The 26831-nt window shown below is 33.1% G+C and overlaps 1 protein-coding gene and 1 long non-coding RNA gene across 4 annotated transcripts; one reads left to right on the top strand and one right to left on the bottom strand.

Moving 5' to 3' along the window:
- Window positions 1-21163: 21163 nt before the first annotated feature.
- LOC135804229 (uncharacterized) lies at window positions 21164-21775 on the bottom strand. The gene is made up of 2 exons (XR_010551005.1): window positions 21689-21775; window positions 21164-21570 (listed from the first exon to the last, which is right to left on the bottom strand). It is a non-coding gene; the product is annotated as an uncharacterized lncRNA (long non-coding RNA).
- Window positions 21716-25583, top strand: Miro (mitochondrial Rho GTPase). 3 transcript variants are annotated; one of them, XM_065318026.1, is made up of 8 exons: window positions 21716-21858; window positions 21927-22486; window positions 22544-22872; window positions 22938-23266; window positions 23324-23664; window positions 23727-23929; window positions 24038-24079; window positions 24741-25583. In XM_065318026.1, exons 2-8 carry the CDS (start codon window positions 21932-21934, stop codon window positions 24865-24867), a joined length of 1926 nt encoding a protein of 641 aa, XP_065174098.1. In that variant the 5' UTR covers window positions 21716-21858; window positions 21927-21931; the 3' UTR covers window positions 24868-25583. The 3 variants fall into 3 exon arrangements, with proteins under 3 accessions (XP_065174098.1, XP_065174097.1, XP_065174099.1); XM_065318025.1 differs by lacking the exon at window positions 24038-24079 and adding an exon at window positions 24321-24392; XM_065318027.1 differs by lacking the exon at window positions 24038-24079.
- Window positions 25584-26831: the final 1248 nt, after the last annotated feature.

Below are 26831 nucleotides of genomic sequence, written 5' to 3' on the forward strand. Positions count from 1 at the left end.
CGTTTAATTAAGTTTTCTTTGTTTTTTGTAGGTGTTGAATAGTTATAGTGCTATATTCGTTCAATGAGAAGAAGATTTAGCGAGTTTGGTAAAATAGTAGTGAAAGTTTTTGATCGCACACATGCCGGATGACGAGTGCATCGATTCTCTCAGGTATGTGCGATGTGTATCGATCAGGTAATCTCAACGCAGCCAGGCAGCAGACAAATCGTTTTTATAACATCAACCTCCACGATTTGTCCATTCTGCAGTCTGATAGGCATCTCTTTCGCTACTTCGTGTGCTAAAATTTCGATTTTAAACATTACAGTCATTGGGTTTCCGAATTACGATGCTTTTATTGCTTCTATCGCTTTTATTAGCTTTAACTAAGTCTCGAATTACACCCAATAAAATTTATCTTCTGATTGAATCAATTTAGAATATATGCTTTAAATGTAATCAGTTTTTTTCAACAAAGTAAACAAAATGTTTTGATGGTGAAAGTGCTGCCATCTGATGAGTTAATAAGAAGTAATTATATATGAGGTTATAATTTGAAATACTTTTGTAATTATTTGCTATTATGTGTACATATTCTTATTATCGGTAAATTTCTAACTTTCAACCTGTTTTTTTTTTCTGCAAAGAAAAAAAATTGGGATGTTATTATGGTCCAATCATGAAATATCAATTTTGATCAAAATAACACCAATAATAGCGAAAATATAAATTAAAAATTGTCATGGGAAAATCTAAATCGACGAAATGAAGCAATTCAATTTGCGTCGCACACTTTTTCTTTTCGAACTTTTTTCGCGTTTTCTTTTTCGCCGGACGACGAATTTCTAATAAAGCAATAAATTTCATTGTCGAAAGGCCGTCGACATATTGCCAGCGCAGTACTGCACATAGTAAACAGAGTAAGAGCAAACAGTAGATAGGATATTAGTATCCACTTGTATCTATTTGCGTACTTAACATTTTCCTATTTGAATATCTCATTGTTACGCACATGTTTTAAACATTTTACGCGTTTAGAATGCGTTCGAATGTGCGTTTGGTCATAAATAATTGATTGAGAAAATCACATAAAACGTTTTTGTGCGTAAAAATCGTAAAATTCATGTTTAGAATAAGGAAATTTGTTTTTAAGTGAAACAAATTTTATTCCTGTGGCAAATCAAAATATATTTTAGTGTATTTTGTTTGTATTGCCATAAATCACGACTGGAAATCTTTAAAATTTACTATTAACTAGGTTAAAATCAACGTTGAATAAAAAAAATTTTACTAATTACTGGCACAGTTACATACAGACATTCAAATGAGTAGTATGTATGAATGTGCATAGTTTACAATCGAAATCAGAGTTTGCGAGCCAAACAATCAAACGGCTTCCTGCCGAAATGTTGTGACAACTCAACGGTTTTAAACGAGCATTGAATAAGCATTAACATTTCTCCTGTTGCTTTCTTCGCAAGTCGAGAATAATGGTAATTAAGATCGTCAAAAATTTTAACACAATTAATCACCGAATCGAGCAAAAAGCCAGCACAAAACATTCATTCAGTGAAATTTGAACGACTGTTGAAAGACTGGTGATGTTTCGGGCTGTAGAGTTCTTGTAAATCGTAAGAAAAACGAGAGTAGGTGAATTAAAACGTGAGCTGCTCAGCTGCGCAGTCGGAAAGCGCTAGAAACCTAAATTTTGTGCTCCAAATTTTTATTCATGTAATTTTTACATTCAAACTTAATACAAAGTCAAATAATAAACAAACAAGTGGTTAATATTTGCTTTAAATCTTTTTTCACTTAATAACTTTTCTTATTTATTTTTAGAAATTTTTTGAAAACAGTTTAAGGGTAGTTCTTGAGTTTATGATAGTTAAAACTAAGTTGCAAATAATTACCCAATTCTTTCTCCATAAAATTTTTTAAATTGCAATTAAATTGTTTCTTAGAATGTCAAAATACATGGTGTTTTAAATAATTCCCAAAAATTGAAAGATTTTAAAATAGAAAACAATCGTACCACATTTAGATTAAAATAGCTACCGTAAAAATTAATTTAAAAATTTGCACACAAAACCCATTGACTTATGCATATAATTAATTAAGTTGCACAGTACATAAACATTTTTTCTTAATTACCAGTTATCCAGTATCAAAGCAAATACAAAATTTAAATAAAACCTCATTTAATTTGCGCACAGTTGCAATAAATAATTTAAATCTCGAACGCAGGTTACGCACGATATTAATTAACATCTATTATCCGTTAACTCAAGCTCTTTACTTCTAATATTCAAATAGAAATTCAAAATAAAAATTGAACACGTATAAAATACTTGCTTATACATAAATGGATACATTAAAATATTGCCTCTGTGACTTGGTAACACACAGAATGCAACAAATACAATAATTACTAGAATGCTGCCTGCGCAAGTGTAATGCTTAAATGTGAACTATAAATCAATTCATTTGCGGACTGCAAACATGACTAGTGACTAGCTAATAGTTGAGTTGATATTATGTATAATTGTGCGTTGGGTGAACTGATTAACATGCGTACAACCAGATAGAATGCGCGCAGCTGATAAAATTCTTGTTTTAATCAACGTATGAAAGTGATCAGGTTATAAATTTCCACTTAAACACCTTATAAAGTAAGAAAACATCACGTTTTTCAAGTATAAAATAGTTGCTTACTTCAATTATCATAAAATATAACTAAATTAAGTTATTTTATGAATATTCAAATTATTTATTAACCAGCAGATAATTTTCGATTAAAAAATATTAAAGCTTGAGTTTGATTTGCAGAAAAATCAACTGTTGAACAATTAGTAATTAACAATTAAGAATTAACGAACATTAACGAATCCAACATGTTAATCAATTGATTGATCTAGATTGTTGCTATTACAACGCTGTGGCTGGTGTTCCTGTTGAGTTTTCTCAACGCGTGTCGAGTGAACGCAATAACAGAAAAACTGATTAAGCGTGCTTAATGAGAAGTAACACGACGGCGATTGTGTCGCTTGAAAATGTCGACTGATATATTTATTGCGACTATCACAACAATATTCACGAGAGCTTCGACTAGTTGAAGTAACAATCAGAGTAATATCGTGAGTGGCATGGGTAAAATGCAATGAATGACAATCGTGATTATTTCATTCGCAACAATAATAATTACAAAGCAATGCAAGGTATTTTAATATAATATAATCCGTATTAAAATGGAGCGATACCGGATTTGCTCTGAGTTGATTTACGCACTGTTTTTATCGACTTGTCACGGCGATAAATATTATGATGGAAATTATTTATTGACATTTGAATGTTTCAATCAAAGTGCAAATCATATTGCACTAGTTTTATTTTATTAATCATTATAAAATATTAAATATCAAGTGGCTAAACGGGAGTTTTATTCACAAGATTAATTGAGAGCGAACGTAGCGAGCGTTTACTCAATTGAGTGTTTAACAACGTTTAGTCACGTGATGCTTACGCTAGTTTTTCTACTTCCACTCTATTTCCTCGTTTTGGTTTTTGTATTAAACTTTTGTATTTTAAATCTTTGAAATTCGCTCGCACCCAACTGGGAAATATAATGTTATAAATGCTGTACTCCGCCGACACGAGCAGCAGCAGCGCTTGCTTTGACTTGTTTGTCTTGTGCTACACCGTAGGCAAATGCGCAGGCGCACGCTCCGCCCCGTGAATAAAGCCCGTGAGTAAAGTGCTTTACTCACAGTCTTGGCTGTCTGTGTTTAAAGTTCCATTTTTTGTACCTGGGAAAACTGGTGCTTTAAAGATTGAAGTAGAAAGAAAAAATTCGAGCTGTGTGGTAGTATATAAATTGCTGAAAACCAAAAAAGCCGACATACGCGTAGGAATATTTTATAATACACTATGAAACACTAATTAAGTGACTAATTATAAGTTACACATTTACGCATTCTCTGTTATGAAACCGAATTAACTTACTCGTACATATAACACTAAAATTTGCACCGCCATTATTGATGCATGGACACATGTGCAAATGCGCGCGCGGCGCATAATCTACAAATTTAATTACGAGAGAAATTGCTCGTTTCAGAAATGATTACTTGTTACCATTACTTTTACATGACTGTCATAACTATTATAACGACTTAAAACATGATGAAAAGTAAGGAAAAAACATAATGAGTACCTAATCAGTTACTAAATTAGACTTTACGCCAATTTATTCTCTGCTCTAGAGTGGGTACTAAAGTTTAAGAACCGTCGGTGGAGAAAGGCAATATGATATGTACCGCAGGTGAAAATAGTTTTAATTAGAAATGTACAGAAACAGAGAAATGCTCTGAGAAATGTTTAAATCTAGAAATATCGTAATGTGAGAAATGTATTGCTTCGTCTGGTAAATAAATCAAATTAATTAATACATAAATCAAAGGCTCAAGTAATTGGTTTAAGTTATTTGATGATTATTAACTTTAGTTTTAACATCCTTGTTAGAAGAAATAATTAAAATTTCAAAATATGAAAAATTGAAATTTTTAAACTAATTTTTAAGTGAACTAGTTATTAATTATTAACTTTATGAAACTAAGTGGTAGTTATCCACATATCTTTTGATTATATAAATTATATTGTTCAAGAAATACTTGCAATATTATATAACAGCAATTACTTCTGCTAGACGTATGTGAATATTAAGTAATATAAGATATTATTAACATTTATTAGATTTACTTGAAGTATTTATTGTTTTTTCTGTTAAAACTGTTAAAATAAACAATTTTGTAATATGATTTACATAACAATTAGGTTATATTAAGTTAGGTTAAGTTTGGTTATAGTGAAAGACATTTTCATGAAGCAATTTGTTCGTTGCATGTTCTTGTCTGGATTTTATTGATAATTTCAACATTGGAAAAGAGGAAATACGCTTATAATAAATCGCATGTCGTGTGTACAGTGTCTTCCGATGTGGTTTACAAGCCGACGTTTTAATCTCTGATTTGAAGTGCGACTTTAAGCTGACTGGTATCATGCATGCGATCGACACGAACAACCAACGTGATTCAATGAACATTCATACACGAAATGAAAAGTCTCATGTTCATGATCATCTTCACTTTTTCACTTTTTACTCATTTAACTAATTTTATTAGCGTTACGTTAGACTTTCGTTCACCTCGTTTGCGCAAGACATCTCAATGCTCCACACTATACAAATGGCTAATCTGTTAATCTCTGTTATTGTCGTTAATTAACTGGATTAATTAAGGCTTGTCATAAATCGTCGCTTTTCACAGTATTCCAGAGTAGTTCACATCGATTTTCGTTCGTCTCGTGCACAATTTCAACACTAATTTAATGAATTGTCTCATTGTCCCATCATTGTCATTTCGTTAGCGAATTATCACATTGGTTCCCATAATAAATTTCATTCTTCTATTGGTATCATCAACATAAAATCAGTAAAAGCAATTTAATGCGAAGAAGAAAATAATAAAAATGAAATTTATTTTTCCTGTGCTATTTTATTTATTTTTATTTACGCTTTTTTATGACTTTTCTTTCCTGACTTAATGATTTAACGATTTTCTTCGATTGTTCGTAATTTGCGCACGAGTCTCACGACATTCACTCGATTTCATATTGTCCGCTGCATAATCTCTTGGAAACGTAATAATAATGCAAATATTCACCGATCACCTCGATAATTCTACTAATATTCAGCTCAGCACCGCTCGAAACGTTGTCTCATATTATATTTATCGCGATTGCATTTACATAACTTTACATAACTTCTTTGTCTTCGACGTCGGGATCTGCAGTTCCCTAGACGCCTAAACTTTGTTTCATACCTGTAAACATCAAAAAATGATTTATTCATAAATCAATATAAGTTTAAGAATTGTGTCGTCACAATTACAATTTATACGCATTACTTTATTGTTTGGGCAGTGTTTCGTTTAATTTTATTGATTGTTAATTATTATATAAGTAGTATTATATATTGTGAATATTTAATTACGAATTTTGTTTATAAACATTTCCGTATTATTTGTTGCAATTTCTCTGCGGCATGATAATAAAGCAATAAAATCTGCAACCATAAAATATTTGAACATTTTGTGTACAACAATGGCAAAAAAAATATTATATGTCATAATAATACGTAGTGTGTGTGGAGAAATCGAAATAATTGTCGCAAAATATTTGCAATTTGCAAAATTGAATAAACAAGGAGTTGAAAACGATATTTAACAAACAAAAATTAATTTTAAAAATATATATTATTATTTACTATGTGAATATATTTTTTAAATAATTGTTTTTTTCTACAAATGTCCAAAAAATAAAATTTTGCAAAAAATTGTGGAAATGAAATATAATTTTTTATATGTTGTGATACTATTGTAACACATTGTATTAGTTATTTTTAGACTTAATTAATAATCGTAGCTCGGCAATTGTTTCCAATTGTTTCGTCAACAAGGTATAATTATTAATTAACTCTAGCCACAATGCGCTTATGTATATGAAACGACTGGCAAGTAGCTAGTCGGTCGAAAAGAAAGAGGTATGTCACGAAGCACAACGCAGTCCGCTCCAATTTCGCAAAGTAAAAATCCAAAAGTCGAAAGAGTTTAAACAAACGCCAACAATATGGCCGGCATTGCTCGTTTTTCGAAATTGGCGTGTCGTTAAACGCTAATTAAACGCACTCAACGTTACACGACGTAACAACATTTAACAATAATAACAATCATATGAGTTTGGCGCGTGCACGGCGCGCGATGATTCGAAATTCGTGTGGCGTGACGTCCTTTCCGGAAGTTCCTCAACGCAGCGCGCATAAGTCACTTGCGAGCGTTAAAATGGCGGCGTTTAGATAGTTGCCGATCGGCGATTGTTTTTAATAAATCGTTCATAATACGCGCGTCATTATACCGGTTGCATAATGCAGTGTATAATAATATAATTGGCAATAAATTAATTTTGCAATGCGACCACGCCACTCTCTTGTTGGAGTTAGAGCTGGAGGAAAGTATGAATGAGGTGCCAAGTGAAAATTCATGCGAATATGGCGGCGTGGTTTGTCGGTTTGTTGGAATTGCCCACGGACCATCTGAGAATTGCCCACGGGACAATATTCTTAACATATCATATGAAAATTATGCAAGCAAACGTGCACAAGTGTCAAAACTATTCTACTATTCAATTATAATTTACACAATCGCTAACAGTATCAAGAAAATATCAATTTTTTTAGAAAAATGTCATAATTTTGACATGCAGAGTTGCCACTCTAAATTAAGTGAGGTTAAACGTAAATATTGCAACATTGTAACGAATTTATATAAGTTATGATATTGTTTAAGTTAAAGTCAATTTTTAACAACTTCCTGTTTATTTATCGATCTTAAATAGACTCAAAATTGCTCTTTAGCACTGTTAAATCAAGTAAAGATTCACGTTGAATAGACGTGCGCACGAGCGTCGTTAAAGTCTTCATTAAACCCGAAAATGGAAGTCGTGGACGTTGCAATCGCTTGATTTGGGCAAGTGCTCATTGCTAGTCATCAAAGAACGAAATAACACTGATTAATTCAAGATTAAATTGCTATTTGCTAAACTCTTAGATAATACTTGGTTGTAAACTGCGTAAAACACTTATTTCCGCCTAAATTACTTAAATTCTTCTGTTTTCAATCAATCAGTATCTTAAACAGTCTTTGTTTCACTTTTAATTTAACATTTACATTTATGAATCATGTCGTGATACATTTTTTATAAACTTGTCTGATTAAACCTTTCGATAGATTAATTTCAATGTTAAATGTCTCACGCATTGACCGATCACTTAACAAAACTACTATTTACTTTATTTATGCACAAATTGCACGATTCAAAACTTGTAATTTTAATTTAATAAATGCACAAAGTCAATATTTCAATCGATAATTTAAAAATCGTGTCAAATATTTGCCGGAAAGAATCCACTACTTGCCTAAACTTACCTAAATGCTAAAGAGTCGTTAAATGTTATGAGAAAATATTTGGCAAATTTATTGCATTTACTATTTAATTTAATTTAGTTGCAAGAAATTAATTTGATGAATATTTGCACGACGTGTTGATACGTTTTTGATTAATCGATTTTAGTGTAAACTACAAGTGCCTATTAACTATAAAATGTTAAAAAATAAAAATGCAATACTGAAATATGTATCTAACTATCTACAAAATTGATAAATAATGAATTGACCTCGCTCGTGTCTGTTCAATAGTTTATACACCTACAATCATAAATAACATTGAAATACTGATACATTAAACATTTATATAGCAGTAAAATGCTTGGATATTAAATCATTAAAATGGTTTACAAAATACTCGGACGCCTTGGACAATATTGCAACATCATTTTTGTGTTGCAAGTCATTTTTTGCATTTTGTTCTCATTAGCCAATAATGCATATGATGGACATGATAAACCACACCTTAATTAGGCAGGTGCATAAATTATCAAATTATATATCTTAATTTTTGTATTTGTGTCATTTTTAATTATAACCTAAACCTTTGAAGCAATGCACATAGGTGGCGCTAGTAGGGGAAAGTAGCCATATTTGGACCATTTTTATATTTTTCGATTTATAGAGCCACATATAAACTGTCAATAAAAATTAAGTAGCGGAAAAGTAACTCACAAGGCTTACCAACAAAATGATATTTTTGATTTAAGTAAAAATTATATTTATACCCCTCAAATTTCAATTTAAAAAAATTGTGTTTTTGGTCCAAATTAAGAAACCGGTTTCCTAAATTGGACCACGCAGTTTCCTAAATTGGACCATGCTTTTTTAACGGCAATTGACACAATAGTAAATTTTAGTTTTAGCAGAAACACAAGCACATTTTGTATAAACCAAAGTGCGGTATTTCATACACTGCATCATTTCGAAGATTTGTGCTCGTCCACAAGCTTTTCTAAGAGATCAAAAAAATGATATACGTTTTCCCTGTTAAAACCCGGTGCCTGTCTCCGGTCCAACTTGGGCAACTTGAAGAATTTTTATTTAATGATCAACGACAATCTTAATATAACATAACCTCTCCAAATTAATACTATAAATTATAGATAAATAAATAAGCTTTCTGATGATATAATTATAATCGTGAAATCAAAAGTTTAAACAGCTTGATAGCTTATGCACTTACGTCGTTATAATAGATTTGATAATCAAGGATACAAAAAGTTGTTGTCACGACGAAAGCACGCGGCAAGTTTTAACCCAAATAGTTGCATCAATTGTTTATATATACGAGTAAAACAAGGGGCCTGTCTACTTTTGCAAAAACATCAACAGTCCGCGGATATCGTGGTGGTCCAACTTAGGCGCTGGTCCAACTTAGGCTACCTTCCCCTATCATATTATAACCTAATTTTAATTAAAATTTATTTATTAACAGATTTATAACCAATATCCCCCTCTACATCTGTTAGAAATTTATTGCTAACGCTATTACTGATCAGTTTATTTGATCGTAAAAGTGAACAATCCCCAAATAGTTACTGTATTCATCAAAAACAATAATAGAAAGTGTAACGAAATTAAATCTGATTCAACTGCATACCCACAGCATTAAACGTTGTTTAATTGCCATTCCTAAGCACTACCAAAATACAATTCGATGAAATCGGCGTTTTTGCAATAAATAAATCATAAAATTTTATCTGTAAAACCGGAACAGTCGGCGCTAAAAACGATAAAGTTGTAATGTTGTTGCAAATTTCATGTTGCCAAAGCTGATTTGTCGATCAGTTTTAATTTGTGATTGTGTTTTCTTTATTTGTCATGCTGTCTACTGTGCTTATCTGGATTTATTGCGTTAGAATGTACTAAATGTAGTAATACTTTCATTTTTATTGGCGGCACGCCACCTTTCTTCTCGGTTGCTTGAATCACTCAAAGCGTTTCAATTTCTAGTGATTTTTTGCGTCGAAGATTAAGAGAATTTAATTGATGGTGATTTAATGTTTTGGGAATTATTATGCAATTACCAAAATTAAATTGTGCGCATAAAATAATATTTTACATGCAATAATTGATTCTAATGCTTGAGTTGCCGTATATGCACCGAACATTCAATATTCTTAATGTTAACATTCATTGCACTAATGAAATAACGTGTGAATAGCTCCATTTCTGTAACAAGTCATTAAGTTAATCGATTCTAATCATTTTTTGCTATCTCAAACTATTAAGCATTAATAAATGTTTTAAATGATGATTCACACGCATGTTCCAAAATTCCACCGACATTTTGGTGTTAATTGAAGTAACAAGAAAGAGTATTTCAGCATTTTTGATTTATGTTTGTGTTCATGTAGAGTTCTGTCGCCTGTGGACGTTGCGCAATCTCATCGCATGACTAAAATAGACCAAATGCATATAAATTAGCCATATTTGTACATAACTTGACACGTCGCGCTGCTTTGAAGTGTTTGTGCCAAAACAATTCCGAATTATCTTGTGCATATACAAAAAGTTGAACAATGCATTTCGAATGTTACAAATCTGATCGATAACTTAGATATTAGGTTAAGTTGTGTCTGTAGTAGGCAACACACTGTACTCATGACATGATGAGCCATGTAAAACAAGAAGTATAATTTCCAAAATCAATCTAAATATATATTTAGTGTATTACAACACTGTTCATTTAAATAATGTAATAGATTTTCAATCGGAATGTACTCATACTAATACACTGGCTTTTTAAAATTTCGTCGTGAAATTCGAGACGAAATTACAGTTTTGAAATTCGAAACACTTTCTTACTTCGGCCCACACGAATGTCTCGCTACTGACTGCGCCAGCGTTGGAATGCCTTGCTTCACAACACTTTTTGCCACCGATCTGTTTTTTATTCGCGCCGGTCTGAAACAAATGAAACGCAACAAAGCGTTCAAACATTAGGCGTCGTTGGCGTACCTACGTAAGCTGAGATCCTGCATTGTCAGATCTGGACGGATAGTGATCGGCGACCATTACCGTCGATGGCCATTGGCGATTCGGGCGCACGCATGCCGATGCATTGTGTCACGAAATCGGGGCAAAAAATGTGGCGTGTCAGCTACGCGGCGAGTGTGTAACGCATGTCGATAACTCAACAATATGCAATCACTTTGAATCATAATCGTATAATATACGCCTGCACTTGATGGTCATCGTTGTGGCGTAACAAAATGGCCGCCAATTGACCACCTACCCACATGGTAATGTCTTATATTTAATAAATTAGACAGGAAACTATTTTTTTACTTTACTGAACAAAATGAAACTTTTTAACTTTACTATTGTCAATAAACGGATACTTTTTTTGATGCAAAATTGTTTTTCACACAATTTTGCCTTGTCTCGTTAGAAAATGTCAACTAACAATGCAATTATCAGCTAATAACACTTCTTCTTCTTGTTTAGTCGTTGTTTGTTGCAGTTTGTCGGCACGAGCGTTCGTGATTAATTCTACAATGTCGGAGGCACTAATTACGCGTCATTAAATTGCAATAATTTTCACCGATCTATGATTAATACGATGTTTGCCGGAGCGATCAATGCTTTTATTTGCATAAAATTAGAGCGATTTACATAAAAACCGCAGCGGACTTTTACCGGGGCAATCATCTCGCAGCTGACCACGACATTAACAGAAATCTCGTGTTTAATGCAAAAATAATTAGAAATTACCAATATTCCAACAATTTTTAATAAGCAATTATGATTTATTTCAAGTTCTATCGTTTAATTACAACAAAAGCAAAAAAAAACTTTTTTTTCAAACAAAGACAATTGAAACAATTTAATTTAAAGTTTTTTATTTATATCGAGCAGGAAGCGTGTTAACACGTAAACAAACGCAATGAAACGAGGATGTAAGAGGATTCGAAGTGTGTATCCTCGAAAGTACAACGTTTTTGGTTAACTAAATTAGAAGAAAAAAAAATTGCACGTTTTTGACGATTATCGCTCCCGGATTAATTCCAATTTGCGTAGTGTTTTTTTCATTGCGTTTCCTGCGAATGTTCGAATTCCTCCTTCGAGTTTTAAGCGAATCACGCGATGAAAGGTATCCGGGCTAATAGCAAAGGAACAAGTCACAAATGAATATATTGCGTTTATGCGCGTTTATCCTTCAAGTGTCGCTCAACAATGAGTGAGTAAGTGAGCAGGTAACAATCATGTTCAAGTTGGGTGTTGGCTTCTTCTGCTTCTACCTGGTAATTGTGTAAAACCGCTTTATAATGAATTATATAGACGAGATTATTTACTTCATTTAATAATTGGATTTTTGCTCTGGCTGGGTTTTTATTAGTTGTGGTTTATTAATAATCATATTTTGATTGGTAAAGTGAAGACTTTCAAAGTCAAGTGCAAATGTATAATAATTGATTTTGGTTTGCAGCATTTTTGACTAATTATTTCCTGTTTCTTAGTTTATAATTAATTTTACCACAATTAAACAATGATTAATGGTGCACTTAATAATTAAACATAGGAAAAAATTATTTTTGACTTTTATGTGCGTTCGATTTTTGTACGGTAACTCCAACATTGTCGTTTTATACAAAATTTTGATTAGTATCATGTGTATTGTATGAAATTCGGAAGTGAATCAAAAAATTTCATTGCATGACAAAATAATTCGTATTTGTTTGTGTTTTTGCATGAATTTGTATGAATTTGAATGAATCGTAGATTTGTATAGTGTGGCGTTCGAGGAAATACGCACCACGTCGATTCGGTAGTTTAGCGCGTTGCGCTGCTGCACTTAACGTAAATAATGCCCCTTTCTCTTTTTAATTGGAGCGCATTTACGCAAATGTGCAAAATGTGCAAAAACAATGCGGAATTTTCCGCAAAGGCCGCGACGACGACGGCTGGCGCGTCCGCGACTAATTTTTCATCCGTTTTAGGTTTAATGCCGTTTATTATCGTGTCTGCATTCGATTCTCCACGAGTGAGTTATTGCGATAATAGATGACAATGGATGCAAAGTGCGCTCCAGCAGATAAAAACCAATGCATATTGTAGAAAGTATAATCATAGGTTAATTTATTTCGTACTTAATCCAAGCTATTAAAAAAAATCACTGTTTCATGAATAATAACTTCATCATTTGCAAAATTCAAAAAATAATAACAAAAATTTTATATTTTTTTGAAAACTATTCTTATGCTAATGTCAAATAAAAAACATAAACAAATTAATCTGGAACCAAAAAAATATTTAAATTATTATATTGCACTACAATAGTAAATGAATAAAAAACAAAATTAATAAGTCTAGTAGTAAAATAGTAATACTATCTGACAGGCGTGTGTTTAACACGCAAAGTAAGGCCACGCCACACGGATTGTGTAAAAACGCGTAGATTTATTGTGTAAAACGATCAATTCCGAAATAATGGCATTCGCGGCAGGCGCTAATTAAAGCCACAACTTGCACAAAGACACACCCGAAATTTATCGCACACCAAACATATTTATTTAAAAGTATCGTTCGAAATAATCTAAAATACTACGAGTTTAGGTATGTACAATGAAATTAATAGTTTTTGTCTAACACTTTACGATATACATTCATACATTTATTTAATTCACACTCGCATTTGACGTTTTGATTGAGTTTATTTTATTTGTCTATTATTTATCAAAAAATCCTTCAAATCAAGGTAAAACGTTTAAGACTCGCCCTTTTTTATACTTTCAACAAAAATATTTTATTCTTTTGATTTTTTTGAATTTGAGTAAAAGTAAAATATGCATATTTGCTTTCATTAATTAATTAATCGACTTATCATGTTTATTTCCAAATATTTAATCAATTTGTGTCAATGTGATACGATATCTTAGCAGAATAAAGTAACGGTTAATATTCATATTAGTTAATTATTTAATATTATATGCAATAATTACGACAAGAATTTGAAAGTAATTTTAGACTATTTTACCAATGATGTAGCAAAGTATTTTGTTTTTACTCACATGTAAGGTGTGACGTGTTATGTTATTTCATTTTATTGAAGGCCCATCAAATTCCTAATTTTACTGCTCTTTTTACATTTCCTCATGTGTTGCGTTTGGATTTATATGTTTCAATGTCTTACAAAGTCTTAATTAATGTTAACAACTTAATTTTGGTTAATAGGTTTGATATTTTAGTTTTTTAATATGTACACCTTAAAATATCAATATAAATTTTTTTTTTGTATTTTTAGCAATACAATCAACTAAATCTGTAGTTTTAAAACATATTGATTATGTTATCGGTACTTTTTTATTGTAATGTACCAACATAATTCAACACACCGCACATATTTCATTACAACACATGCTGCATTTCCTTATTTCGCTTTTTTGTGAGTTACTCAGTTAAGTAAATTATTTATTACTGGCGTTTAAGTCGCCAGATTCCTCTAATACACGTCGTCAATTATACCAGCAGCTGTATCAAATAACCGCCTGTGAAATCACAAGTAATGTAATAAACTGAAACACAAGTCATCGATTGCTAACTTTCCTAGTCGATTAGTCACCAACTATATTCAACTTTTGTTTTAATCAGCTGTATCATTCTAGAATTTATTTTTCGTCATTTTCAATTTGCGAGCGAAAGTGATTTTGATTAGTTATTAGGTTTATGATTAAATAATTTCTGTCCGCATGCGTGTCGCTATTTTGAAAAATTTACCTGCACTATTTTCCACATAAGACTAACTTAACCATAGTTAAAAGTATAATAAATATAAAATACAACATTACTCTTGTAATGAAGGTTTGCTTCTGAGTTTTAACTTGTGTAATTGAAGTATTAAACATATGATACGAGCTACCTAAGTCATAATCGTAATATGATGGCCGAGTAACGATAAAGTGGTAGAAAGTAAAAGCGAAAAACTACACCGGATATAGTGGCTGACAAGTTTTCTTCCAAGAATTCGTTGTGTTTTTTGTTTTGTGACTAACGTTTGTGTTTTCCTTAAGATAAGAGATAGTTTTCATGTTTTTCAACTTGTCACGCTTCACTCGTGATTATTACTTGCACGAACATATGGATATAATAATCAATTAATCATTGATTGCAATTAATTGTTTATTTATTGAAAAGAAATTGGTTATGAGTATCTACAGTTTATATCTATTACAATTTTTGCAAACAAGTGAAAGTAGTGCGCCTAAAAGATACAATTTGGTTATTGCGTGCGCGCACACAAATTGACTAAGCGACAACAAATCGCTCAAAACAAATATGGCCACAAAAAATAAACGTATCGGCAGGAGTAGCGGTAAAATGAGTTTAGTTTGAGCATGGAAGCGGCAAACTTCCTGTGTTTACGCAATGTGCCAAACGACGCAAGTTCGCGTAACGTCGAAATTTCTGACAACATTTTTGTAGGCGAAATGAGCATCGAAAAACCGAAACGAACAGTAAATAATTGTTGAGCATGAACGATGACAACGTACTTATTCAACGAAATACAACTTATCTAATATATAATTAAATTATAGAGTATAAAAACATCATAATTGAATTATATCAATGCTAAACACATTTAATAAACAATTTTACTTTAATGAAAGGTTATGCAAAGTGTAACACAAGAAAATGTTACTTTTTGGTTATGTAAGATTTGGTTATGATACTTTTAATCGCTACAACTAGGTGGCGACTAGTGCAATGAAATAAAAGTTGCATATGTCTCTCAAATATAACATTTTCTAAATTTAAGGTTATTTTAATATAATTTATGATCAATGTGCATCATTATATCTTATTGTATAATATACTATTATTCCAATTTGTTTCTAATTTTAAAATTGTAAAATGTAAAATAAACATCAAAATAGAAACTTGAAACAAATCAACTTATGTATATCATACACGTTGCGTAAGCACAACAGTGATTTCAAAGTTAAACTGTATTTATTAAATTCACTCAAGCTAAGACTAATATCACCAAAACTAATAACTAGACTTCAGACCGAAAGCAAAACCTACATTTTAAATTTCTAATACTAGTCGAAACCTCCAAACGCAGTTCAAAATAAACGAACATGTTGAAGATTGAAGGCATTGGGAATGACATAACACGAGTAAAACGGACGCACATTCATGATCTATGCATATTAATCAGAAGCATTATATGAGCGTTGCCTAATCGATGATAAAAAAAAAAACCGGGCGGCGGAAAAGAATGTCCGCTTGAAACTCTAAGTAACACTTTGACAGTGCGTGAAATGTAATTTTTTGCATTCATTTATTTATTGATTGAGACTGAATTGCCCGATTGAGCTTCAAGTTAGTTACACTTTGAGTTTTTGGCGTTGTTGCATTGAAATTTCACACTTTCGAACGAAAGAAAGAGTAAATAAAGTTGAAACAGAGTGGAAGAGATGAAAATGGACCAGTTACGTGTCCGTGGATGTTTAATAGATTAATTGAATTTGATGTGAACTAGTTTAGTGAGTGTGTACACACATAAAAGTGTAATTAAGTAATTGACCAGTAATTAACACAAAATTAAATGTGTTTTTTTTAATTTATTGAAATACAGATCGGGTATGATGTTTTACAGCTCTAGGGTGATAAAACAGTGGTCTGAGTACCCGCTAATATACTACTGTTGCATACCACGCGATAAATACACTTCGAGTGCGCAATTATGCAAATAATGCGCGAATAGAGTGTCCACGCCGTTGGCACGCAATCTCAACTTACAATTACCAATAGCTAAGTACCAACTAACTTATAAAAGTTATACATTACAAGAAATACCTTTTAATATCACGTATCACGATAGATGGAATGTAAAATTCAAGATTTTCAAGTTTTGACTTTTCAGGACGTAAAAATCACAACCAAATCGTTTATCATCGTGAGAGAATCAATGACAAACGTTGCATTACCTACATGTATTATGACGGTGACGCAATGCCGTTAGAAATGTTACAAATCTTGAGGAAAAAAATGAAATTCGCACGGCGCACCGTTTAAATCTTGCTTTTCTTTTGTTTCATTTCAATTCCATTTCAAATTGAATGAAACAGCCTACGTACAAATGAACAAAACTACAAAATATTAAAATTACGAATGACAAACTACGTTTTGTAGAAAAAATTAGCTAGACGTTTTTATGCAATTACGTTCTGCAGCCGGTTAAACACTTTTTTAGGTGTTCGCTCGAGTTAACAAGTTGCGCCACCAAAAATAATGTAGTCTAATTCTAAACGTTTGAGAAATCGCGATTGCATCGTGAAACAGGCAAAAATCATAGAATGATTGATTCTTCTATACTGTCATAGTAAATTATTTAAATTATTAACTGTTTAATGTATGCTACATTTGTATAGAAACCCTAAGGCTTAAAATATTTAGATAAACCTGTTATTTACATCTGTAGGCAACACACATAACAGAAATATGTGAGGTTAGCTTGATATGCAAAAAAATTGCCTAAATTTTATTCACAATTTAGTTTTGCATTTCAAATCACTTAATAAAATAACTGAACCACGATTTTATTTGATACTAGCTTTAACCCGCGGCTTCGCTCGCGTTGAATCCATCAAATAAATATTAGAAATCATTATAAATAGTTGAAACGGATTGATAGAAAAAATGTATATTATATATTTCACTGCTTGGCTAGTTTTATCTATGTGAAAAAGTTACTACATGCAATAAAGTTTTAAATTTTAGATGTAATGCTAGATGGCGTTAAAGTAGTCAATTAGCCAGATGCAGAGGTATTATTGGCTAAACGATTTCTTTATTTTATTTAAAAAAATAATTTTTTTATTAAATAAAAAAGTAGCCTATAACCATTCGGGGACCATCGGGGACCACTAAGAATATGTGTACGGATTTGATGTTGACGTAGCTGTCGGTAATACAGTGTGATGGAACTATAGTACTTCAGTGTGAGCTTCATTGCTAGAATGCTAGATGGCGTTAAAGTAGTCAAATAACCAGATGCAGAGGTATTAGTGACTAAACAATTTCTTTATTTTATTTAAAAAAATAATTATTTTTATTAAATAAAAAGTAGCCTATAACCTATCGGGGATCACTAAGAATATGTGTACAAATTTTCATGATGATCTGTTAAGTAGTTTTTGCGTGAAAGCACGATAAACTTCAGGACATACGCATTTATAATATTAGTATGATGCTTGTAGTTCTTGTTTGCTTATGTTGCGACAATTGACTGGATGATTGGAAGAACAAAGCCTATAGCAAAATGTGGGAGATATGTTGAAATTTGTAATACCGATGCATAATATCTGTTAAACTAAGAAACGTTTAGACTTTACTTAATGAAGCAATGACAAACAAAACACAAACAATCCCAGCTACATCAAAAAACAACAAGAATTTTATTTGAGCAAAATACAACGTGTAAAATCCAAACAAAAACATTTTGCTCGATTTAGAAGACTTTGTGGTATTTTACCATCACACTTTACGAAGAACTTGCATTACTCACAAAAACTACACTGAATAATTTACCTAATATTGTAGTATGTTACACAAGCGATACAAATTAAATTTGCATAGAATTTCATGAGTTTTGATGGTAATTTGTTCTTTTTTTATAGAAAACTTTAAGCAAACTAAATATTAATTTTATATTATATGTTTATAACATTAACAAACTCATTTTACAGTCGTAAACGCACCAAACGTGAATGCTATGTGTTGGTTTAATTTTTATGACGACCTTGAAGTGGTTCAACTGATCATTAGAAGTGAAATTCTTATAACACCCTCAAGCTACAAGTTGATTATGGCCGCTTGAATGATCAACATCCGTTTCTCTTTGTTTCCACCGCTTCGACATGCCTCAACATTCACATTTTTTCGAATGTCTGAATGACTGGAAACATAAAAGTGTTTCGAGTGGCTAAGTGCATACGTAAAATGGCCACCCACTTGCTAACGATTCTAACCTAGCCACCGTTTATATCTAATTGATCGACACATTTCAGCCGCGATTTCTCGCCGTTGCTAATAGCTATAATCTGTATAAATCAAAGAATAATTGAGCATTATTCACTTTATGACTGTGCACTTACATGACTTTGGTGTATCATTTATTGTTCGTTGGGTTGCATACCTTTGAGCTAATGGTTTCCAAGACTTTGCGAGACGTCGCCTCCGCATTTTATGTTTACTTCACGCATGATTGGTCAGTATAGTTATTATTTTTGATCAGCATATAAAATGTGTTGGTGATTTAGAATTAAATTGAGTAAAACACCTGAAAATCACCGCTTTTGTGCGAATATTATAACAATAGCCGACCGCTAAGCACAAAAAAGGAAAAGACAAGAATCAAACGCTCGGTAAATCGATTGCATTATTGATCATTCGATTGATGTTGTTTATGAAAGGATATACTCATAGTTACCACACGAAAAGTAATATGTACTGCAATGAACAATGAAAATCAAATAATAAAGAGAATATCACAAGTTAAAAGGTAAGGAAGGTTGCAGAGATCAAGGTCACGCACTCTGGTGGCCTTCAGACCAACTACATTCACAAAAGTTGTCGTTTTCCATTCAAAAATTAAAAATTTGTGAAAGAAACAGTGTATATATGCAAAATTCAACTTGTTATTTGCTTGTTATATCCCTTATTATGCGTTTGGCAATTTATGTATTTCGATCATTCGGCTAATTAAATTTTATGAGATAACTTTATCGCTGGCGCGGCAACTTTCTAATAAATTTTAATAAATCCGTCGCGCGATTAATTGCAACACGTTGTATACAGTAATCGTATACTAGTGGACCTAGCAGGCTTTATAAACGCTCATAAGTTTATAACTCGTTCGCAATGGTGTGTCGACATGTGTGCGCTCCGTGCATTTCCTTTCTATTTGTCACAAATTCGCACACGGTTCGAAATTGTGGCCGGCGCGCGCAAAACAAACGCCGAATGCCGTCGATCGGCGGCGAGCGGATAGAAACTTTCTGGTCAAATATTTGGTTCACTAATAAAATATTAGCACTAGACCAGCACACAGCATCGATGCTTTTGGCATGAGAGCTAAGAGAGTGATCAAGATTAGTGCGGTGGCTGTGTACATTTTGGTTCTCACATTCCGCTTTAGTTTTCTATAAAAATCGAAGCGGTATTGTGTACTCGCACGTTACCCATTACATCGATCTAGATCTTAATCACAAATGATGCAGGAAGTGTTTTTCTATTTGTTTATATATTTTTAAAAATAAAACAATAGATTTTATTTCATTTCTTTTAGAATTGGTTGTTTAGGATAATTAGTAGCTCGTTAGTCAAAATGCGGGGTAATTTTTAGTGACACACTGACAAATTTAGGTCAGTTTTGTAAAACTCGCCGTCTCCTAACGCAATACTCACTTTTTCTTTCACTTGATTAAGTGCTCAACGTCAGGATGTCGACCTGCGTTACATGTTTCATTTCAAGATTGATTTACTAACGGTCGAGCAAAATCTACTATACTGCATTATGAACGCTTTTAACTAAAGCTATTGTGTCTTAATGTTTGTGAATAGAATGGAATTAGTAATCTTGGACTATCAAATGATACTCAATAATGGTTATAATATTTTATAGTCGCATTTTGAAGGAATTTCTTGTGTCTCTGAGTTTTTGTATTTCAGAAGCCATTTTAAGGAGTCAAAGTGCCGCCATAATTCTTTATGGACATTAGATCCGGAATAATTATATTTCTGATATAAATTGACATATCAAAGTTTTTATTCAATGTTATGAATATTTCTTTGTTTGAATTTTTTTGCTATATTGTTAAAATCAATAAGCATTATAAGAATACGTTGAAATTAATTAATTTCATGTGAATTTGATTAGAAGTTCATTTTATCGGCATCTTGAGGTTGGATCTTGAACTTAAAATATAGCTTAATCATTTGACCCCAGATGGCGATAGAATATAGTTATTTACATTAAATTGTACTTTATCAAATAATCAGGTGTCGTTGAGGTTATCAGATACATCAATTTGTTGTTACTATTTATATCTTGATTTCTTTGCTAATATAATTCCAGTTATATTTTTCATTATTATTGCAAATTAGTGTAACTATTATTAGTTATATTGTATTTAATGAGAAAATAATAATTTTATAATGTAATAAACCATAGCATTTGTTTCTAATTTGCATAATTTAAAGAATATTGTAATCTTCTGAAAGTAATAGCAGTTTCTTGGATTGGTGTATTGTATGTTGCATACATTGAATTAAAGAAATCCATATTTTCAAAAATCTATTTCCAGCAGAGTTGATTTTTAAATACGAAAATAACGCGCGTCTCTTTGAACTGAATCTTAAAGCTGCTCCGGTTATTAAAGCGTCGTAAACACTCCAGGCGTGCGGCATTAGCCCCGTAAGAAAAAAATTCTCTCCTGCTGCGCTCCCATCTGCCCCGATGCGCTCACCAACGAAGCGATGTCAACATTACATAACCTTTAATGGTTTTTCTCCAGTTGTCCTGCAAGTTTCCTTCTTAAATGAACAATCAAAACTATTCAAAATAACATAAATCTTGTTTTAAACTCTTGTGAAATGTGTACGTGATTTATCTGTGTTAATTCGGTGAATTCATTTACCGGTGTGGACAAATCTCGTGATACGATTTAGACAGTTTTGAGACTTTGAGAATGAGTGACAATCCCGGGTTTTGTTCATCTTTTGCGCTCACATGGGTAATAATGTGAACGCGCCATCAGATTAGGAAGGCTTGCATGTAGTTTGAATCTTAACACTACTCAACAATCAGGTAATTGTTACAATTTACATCTAATAATTTTGTATTGTTCAGAATTAAGACATGTCTATAAATTTTAGTTAGAATGGTTGTTCGCGCTATGCCCAAGCGCAATGTGCGTATTCTGCTGGTTGGAGATCACGGCGTGGGCAAGACTTCTCTAATTCTATCACTAGTGAGTGAAGAATTTCCGGAAACAGTGCCACACAAGGCAGAGGAAATTACTATCCCAGCTGATGTCACACCTGAACAGGTTCCCACAAATATTGTAGATTATTCATCAGCTGATCAAAGTGAGGATGATCTCAATGATCAGATCAAAAGAGCCAGTGTGATTTGTGTAGTTTACGCCGTTGACGATGACGACACAATTGAGCGGATATCCAGTTTCTGGTTGCCGCGCATTCGTGAAGTCTGCGCTGATCAACAAATACCGGTGGTTCTTGTGGGGAACAAAATTGATTTGGTTGAATATTCGACTATTGAGGGTGTGTATTCCATCATGGATGCATTTCCTGAAGTGGAAACATGTATTGAATGCTCTGCTCGAACATTGAAAAACATTTCTGAGATGTTTTACTATGCTCAGAAAGCTGTTCTGCACCCGACCAGTCCAATTTACTCAGTGGAAAACACAGATGTAAGTTTAGTAACATAACTGCATATAAATGCAATTTTATATTTTGCTTTACATTAGTTAACAGATGCATGCAAGAAAGCACTCATTCGGATCTTCAAAATATGTGATATTGACTGCGACGGCCTTCTCAATGACATGGAACTGAACAACTTCCAGTGCCGGTGCTTTAACACCCCATTACAACCACAAGTACTGGACGACGTAAAAGGCGTCCTGCGGAAGAATATGGAAGATGGCGTGACGCACAACTGCGTCAATCTCAAGGGCTTCCTATATTTGCACTCACTGTTTATTCAGCGGGGGCGTAATGAGACAACGTGGACAGTATTGCGGAAATTCGGATATAACGATAGTCTACAAATGAATAAAGACTATTTATTCCCAACGTACGTACAATTTATTCGATCACAATTTAATTGTGAAGAAATGTGATTATTTCTTATTTTAACAGGTTAAAAGTTCCAAGTGGATGTACAGCAGAGTTATCTCATCGCGGACAACAGTTTCTCACACATATCTTCGAACGTCACGACAAAGACCGGGATCGTGCGCTGTCACCGAGCGAGTTTGATGAATTGTTCTCAACATGTACCACTCCACCCTTTGGACCAGACGTAACTGGAGTTGTGCCGACCAATGAGAAGGGTTGGATTACTTATCAAGGATATATGTGCCAATGGGCGCTGATGACTCTGATGGAGTTACCCAGAACATTTGAACATCTGGCTTACTTAGGATATAATATCTATGAAAATGATTCACAAATTTCCGCAGTTCAAGGTAATTAGTTTTAAAATTTGAACAAAACTATGATAATGATGTTTATGATATTTATAGTCACAAGAGAAAAGAAATTAGATCTTGCCAAGAAACAATCAACGCGTAATGTGTATCAATGTCATGTGATTGGTCCATCTGGTTGTGGCAAATCGACATTCTGTCGTAGTTTTATTACATCGGGAAAGCATAAGAGTATAAAACTAAGCGGTAAAACACCACCGTGCACTGTGAACGTAGTTCCCGTATATGGTCAGGAGAAAATTATGATTATGAGAGATATTAACGTGAGGAATGTGTCAGATCCGTTGCTTCCAGCCGAGGTGCAATGCGATGTCGCCTGTCTTATGTATGACAGGAGTAATCCGAAGAGTTTTGAGTACATAGCACGAATATACATTGTAAGTTAGCATAAATACATATATCTTTTTTTTATTATTATTAATAATATTCATTTTTACAGAAATATTTTGCCGAAAGTAAAATCCCAGTTCTAATCGTGGCGAATAAAGGCGATGTTGAAGAAGTCCGTCAAGAATATCTTCTGCAACCGGTAACGTTTTGTCAAAAATACAAAATTCTTCCGCCTGGAACATTCAGTATGCGAGGACCATCACATCATCGCAAACAAGTCTTCGTCAAACTTGCAACAATGGCTGCTTTTCCGTAAGTACCACCATTTAAATTATCGCGATTTTATTTTTTAATGCAAACACAAGCTAAACTATACCCATACTATTGAAATGTTTTGATATTAAATGATTATTTATTCAGTCGTCATCGGCCGGCATGGACGAGATTACTTTATGATACAAGGTTTGTTTTCCACCGCGCTTCTTTAGCGAACACGATAGTCCGCCATCTTGCCGGTCATCCAGTCGCCATCTTGAATCTTAACTTATCGCATATATTCTCAACTTATTCACTCGTAAATAATGTCGCAATGTGTAAATGTCGCACTTGAATCACAGGAATGTCCGACCAGTTATAATCTGTAATATTGCTTTGACTTTATGGAAGTACGTGCGTGTGTTGTTAAAGTTGTTCCTCTTTGCAGTCCTCTGCGACGGATGGTAAACATGTTGCTGCTCAGACAACAGCCGACAGAGTGGTTTAATCGTGTCTACAGGTTAATAACAATCAAATTAGATTACTTAATATATTTTTATCCAGCTCAAAGTTGATAAAAGTGTGTTAAGTGAAGTGTGGATTGAATTTAGTTAGTTTTTCTGAGTTTTATTGGTTCGTGAGCATGCAAAATAGTATTTTATTTGAGACAATTAAAATTACTTTGGTACTAACAAATTGTAAAGAATATTTTTTTTGTGTTACACAATGTTATGTTTTTAATTCTTTTCACTAACTATATTCATGCACCGCATTAACATTTATTTTACGATTTTTCTAACAAATTAACGCACTTTTTGCACTATATTTATATTTAAGTATCACTTTTTTATGTTTTGTCTCTGTTTAGGAATCTGCGAGAATTTGGAATCATGCCTACTGATGCAGCGACTTGGTGGAAGGCAGGACTGGGTATAGCAGCTGCAAGCGCATTCGGTTTCTTTTTTGTACGGATGCTAAACAGCAAACTTCGATAAAATACCCTCTAGTGCCCCATATCTGTGTATATTTTACGATTTTACTTCGCATGGATTTACTACTACTGATTTTCTATCGTCTATTAGCGATATCAATTTTCTTTTTCGAGTAAAGACTAGATATTCGGTGGGAATCGTGTTTTTGCGGAAATATTTTGTATAAAGTACAGTTTTCTAATCATTTCAACGAGAATACGAGTTATGTGAACCGAACATTTCTTTATGTAGATATTGTTTAAGTCAACTTGCCACATATGAGATGTTAGTTGACTTAAATCTGGTAAACTATTGTTTTTGCACACTTATCGTGTGTATGAAGCATATTTATCATTTTGTGTATTGTTTGTTTAGTTGTGAGTCAAACTTTTCAAGTTTACTGCCACCAATCATAATTTTATGCCATCGTTTACTTTTACGTAGGTGAATTGCAATTATTATACATGTTATAATTGTTGTTTAATTCATTATGCGCCATCGGTACGTTAATTGGTAATCTAATCTAACCCATTGCAAATATAAATGTATTAAGAGCGTAGTTGCATAGTAATTTGTAGTTAAGTTATAATTTATCACGATCTAGTTAAGTTGACTGTGTATACATTGGAAGAGTTCTGTTTTGGCTACTGCTTTCCTTGTGGAACAATACGCTAAATTGATAAGTGAAAAAACCAAAAACAGACATAGTACTAATTAATATACGAACAAAATCAAAGTCATTCCTAGAATTGTTTTATTGTACCTAAGTAGACAAATCGTGAGTGCAGAGAACATGTGATTTTTTAAAAATTGTTTACAGTTGCGCAGTGTTTCAGCTGCAGCGAAGAGGGCGCTGCGTGGTAAAGATTAGTGTGCGCGTGCTTGATTCTGAAGCGGAAGACACCATTTTCAGCGCATTGTTGAGCTGTAGTGTGTGTGCACGAAGTATAGATATAACGAGTCCGAGCGGTATAGGCTTTTTCGTCGTAGTCATGGTTCACAATTATATACAAAGCTAATAGTTCTCTTTTCTGCCACTGGCTGGCATGGTTTGCGAGTGAACCGATGTACATTGGTTCGTGTTCATAGCAACATTGAGACAATTTCTTTACATGATGTTCCTGTGTTTAGATACTTCGTGATTATTATTACTTATTACACGTGAACACGTGCTGGTTTGTGAATGTTTAATTGAATTCAATTAAATTTAAAAATACATATTTTTTAACTTTGTCGAATGCGTTATCCATATTGTTAACTTTTACCTGTTTTATATGTATGTATACATTAATTTGAATTGGAACGTGTGTTAGGTGTGGCACTTGTGAGGGCAGGTGATAAAAGATAAGCATGAAACAATGAGCACTTGTAATTGTAAAAGAACGTTGAATCGCGTTTATTGAATAAGGCATGGCTGGCCAATCCCAGGCCCGCGGGCCACGAAGTGGCCCGCCAGGACATTTGAATTTGCCCGCCGCAAAACCCAAAGTTGAAACTTCTGTATGTGTATAATATTTTATATATGAATGGCCATAGTCTGTGGCCCGGTGCCGCCGCAATCTAAAAGATTTTGCCCTCCAGGAAAATCCATTGGCCAGCCTTGGAATAAGGCGTCTCTTAATCTGCGTCTGCTGCGCTCTGCTTGTACTTAGCTACTGCACCGGGCGCACGCAGTGCGCCGGTGTTGCGCGGGAAAATTAATGTAATGTATGTTGTGTTGTTGGTTGCCTACGTTACGCATTTCGCTAACACGTGATAGTATTATTTTTTTGAACTAATTTATTTATTGAAAATTAGTAGTGTTAAAAAATGGGAAGGTGTTGTGCTAATCCAGGATGTTTTAATGGCCCAAAGACTAGTGACCGGCGGTGTCCATAGTAATGTAAGTATTTAAACGAGTAGACTAACGCATAGTGGCGCGCTCTATTGGCGAATGTTTGGTCCCCTAGATGGTGACCATTAATTTAACAATACGTTCGGACTCCTTA

The sequence above is a fragment of the Atheta coriaria genome, unplaced genomic scaffold (genome assembly GCF_025399875.1).
Source record: "Atheta coriaria isolate IRGN ID8LTWV9N9 unplaced genomic scaffold, Caltech_Dcor_3.1 hic_scaffold_3_pilon, whole genome shotgun sequence".
In the NCBI taxonomy this organism is placed as follows: Eukaryota; Metazoa; Arthropoda; class Insecta; order Coleoptera; family Staphylinidae; genus Dalotia; species Dalotia coriaria.

Excerpts from the sequence above, each read along its gene's own strand:
- Miro (XM_065318025.1), top strand. The coding sequence starts at position 21,932 with ATGGTTGTTCGCGCTATGCCCAAGCGCAATGTGCGTATTCTGCTGGTT. Across the intron at positions 22,873-22,937 it reads AAAGACTATTTATTCCCAAC|GTTAAAAGTTCCAAGTGGAT; the intron begins GTACGTACAATT and ends TTATTTTAACAG. Across the intron at positions 24,393-24,740 it reads TGGTTTAATCGTGTCTACAG|GAATCTGCGAGAATTTGGAA; the intron begins GTTAATAACAAT and ends GTCTCTGTTTAG.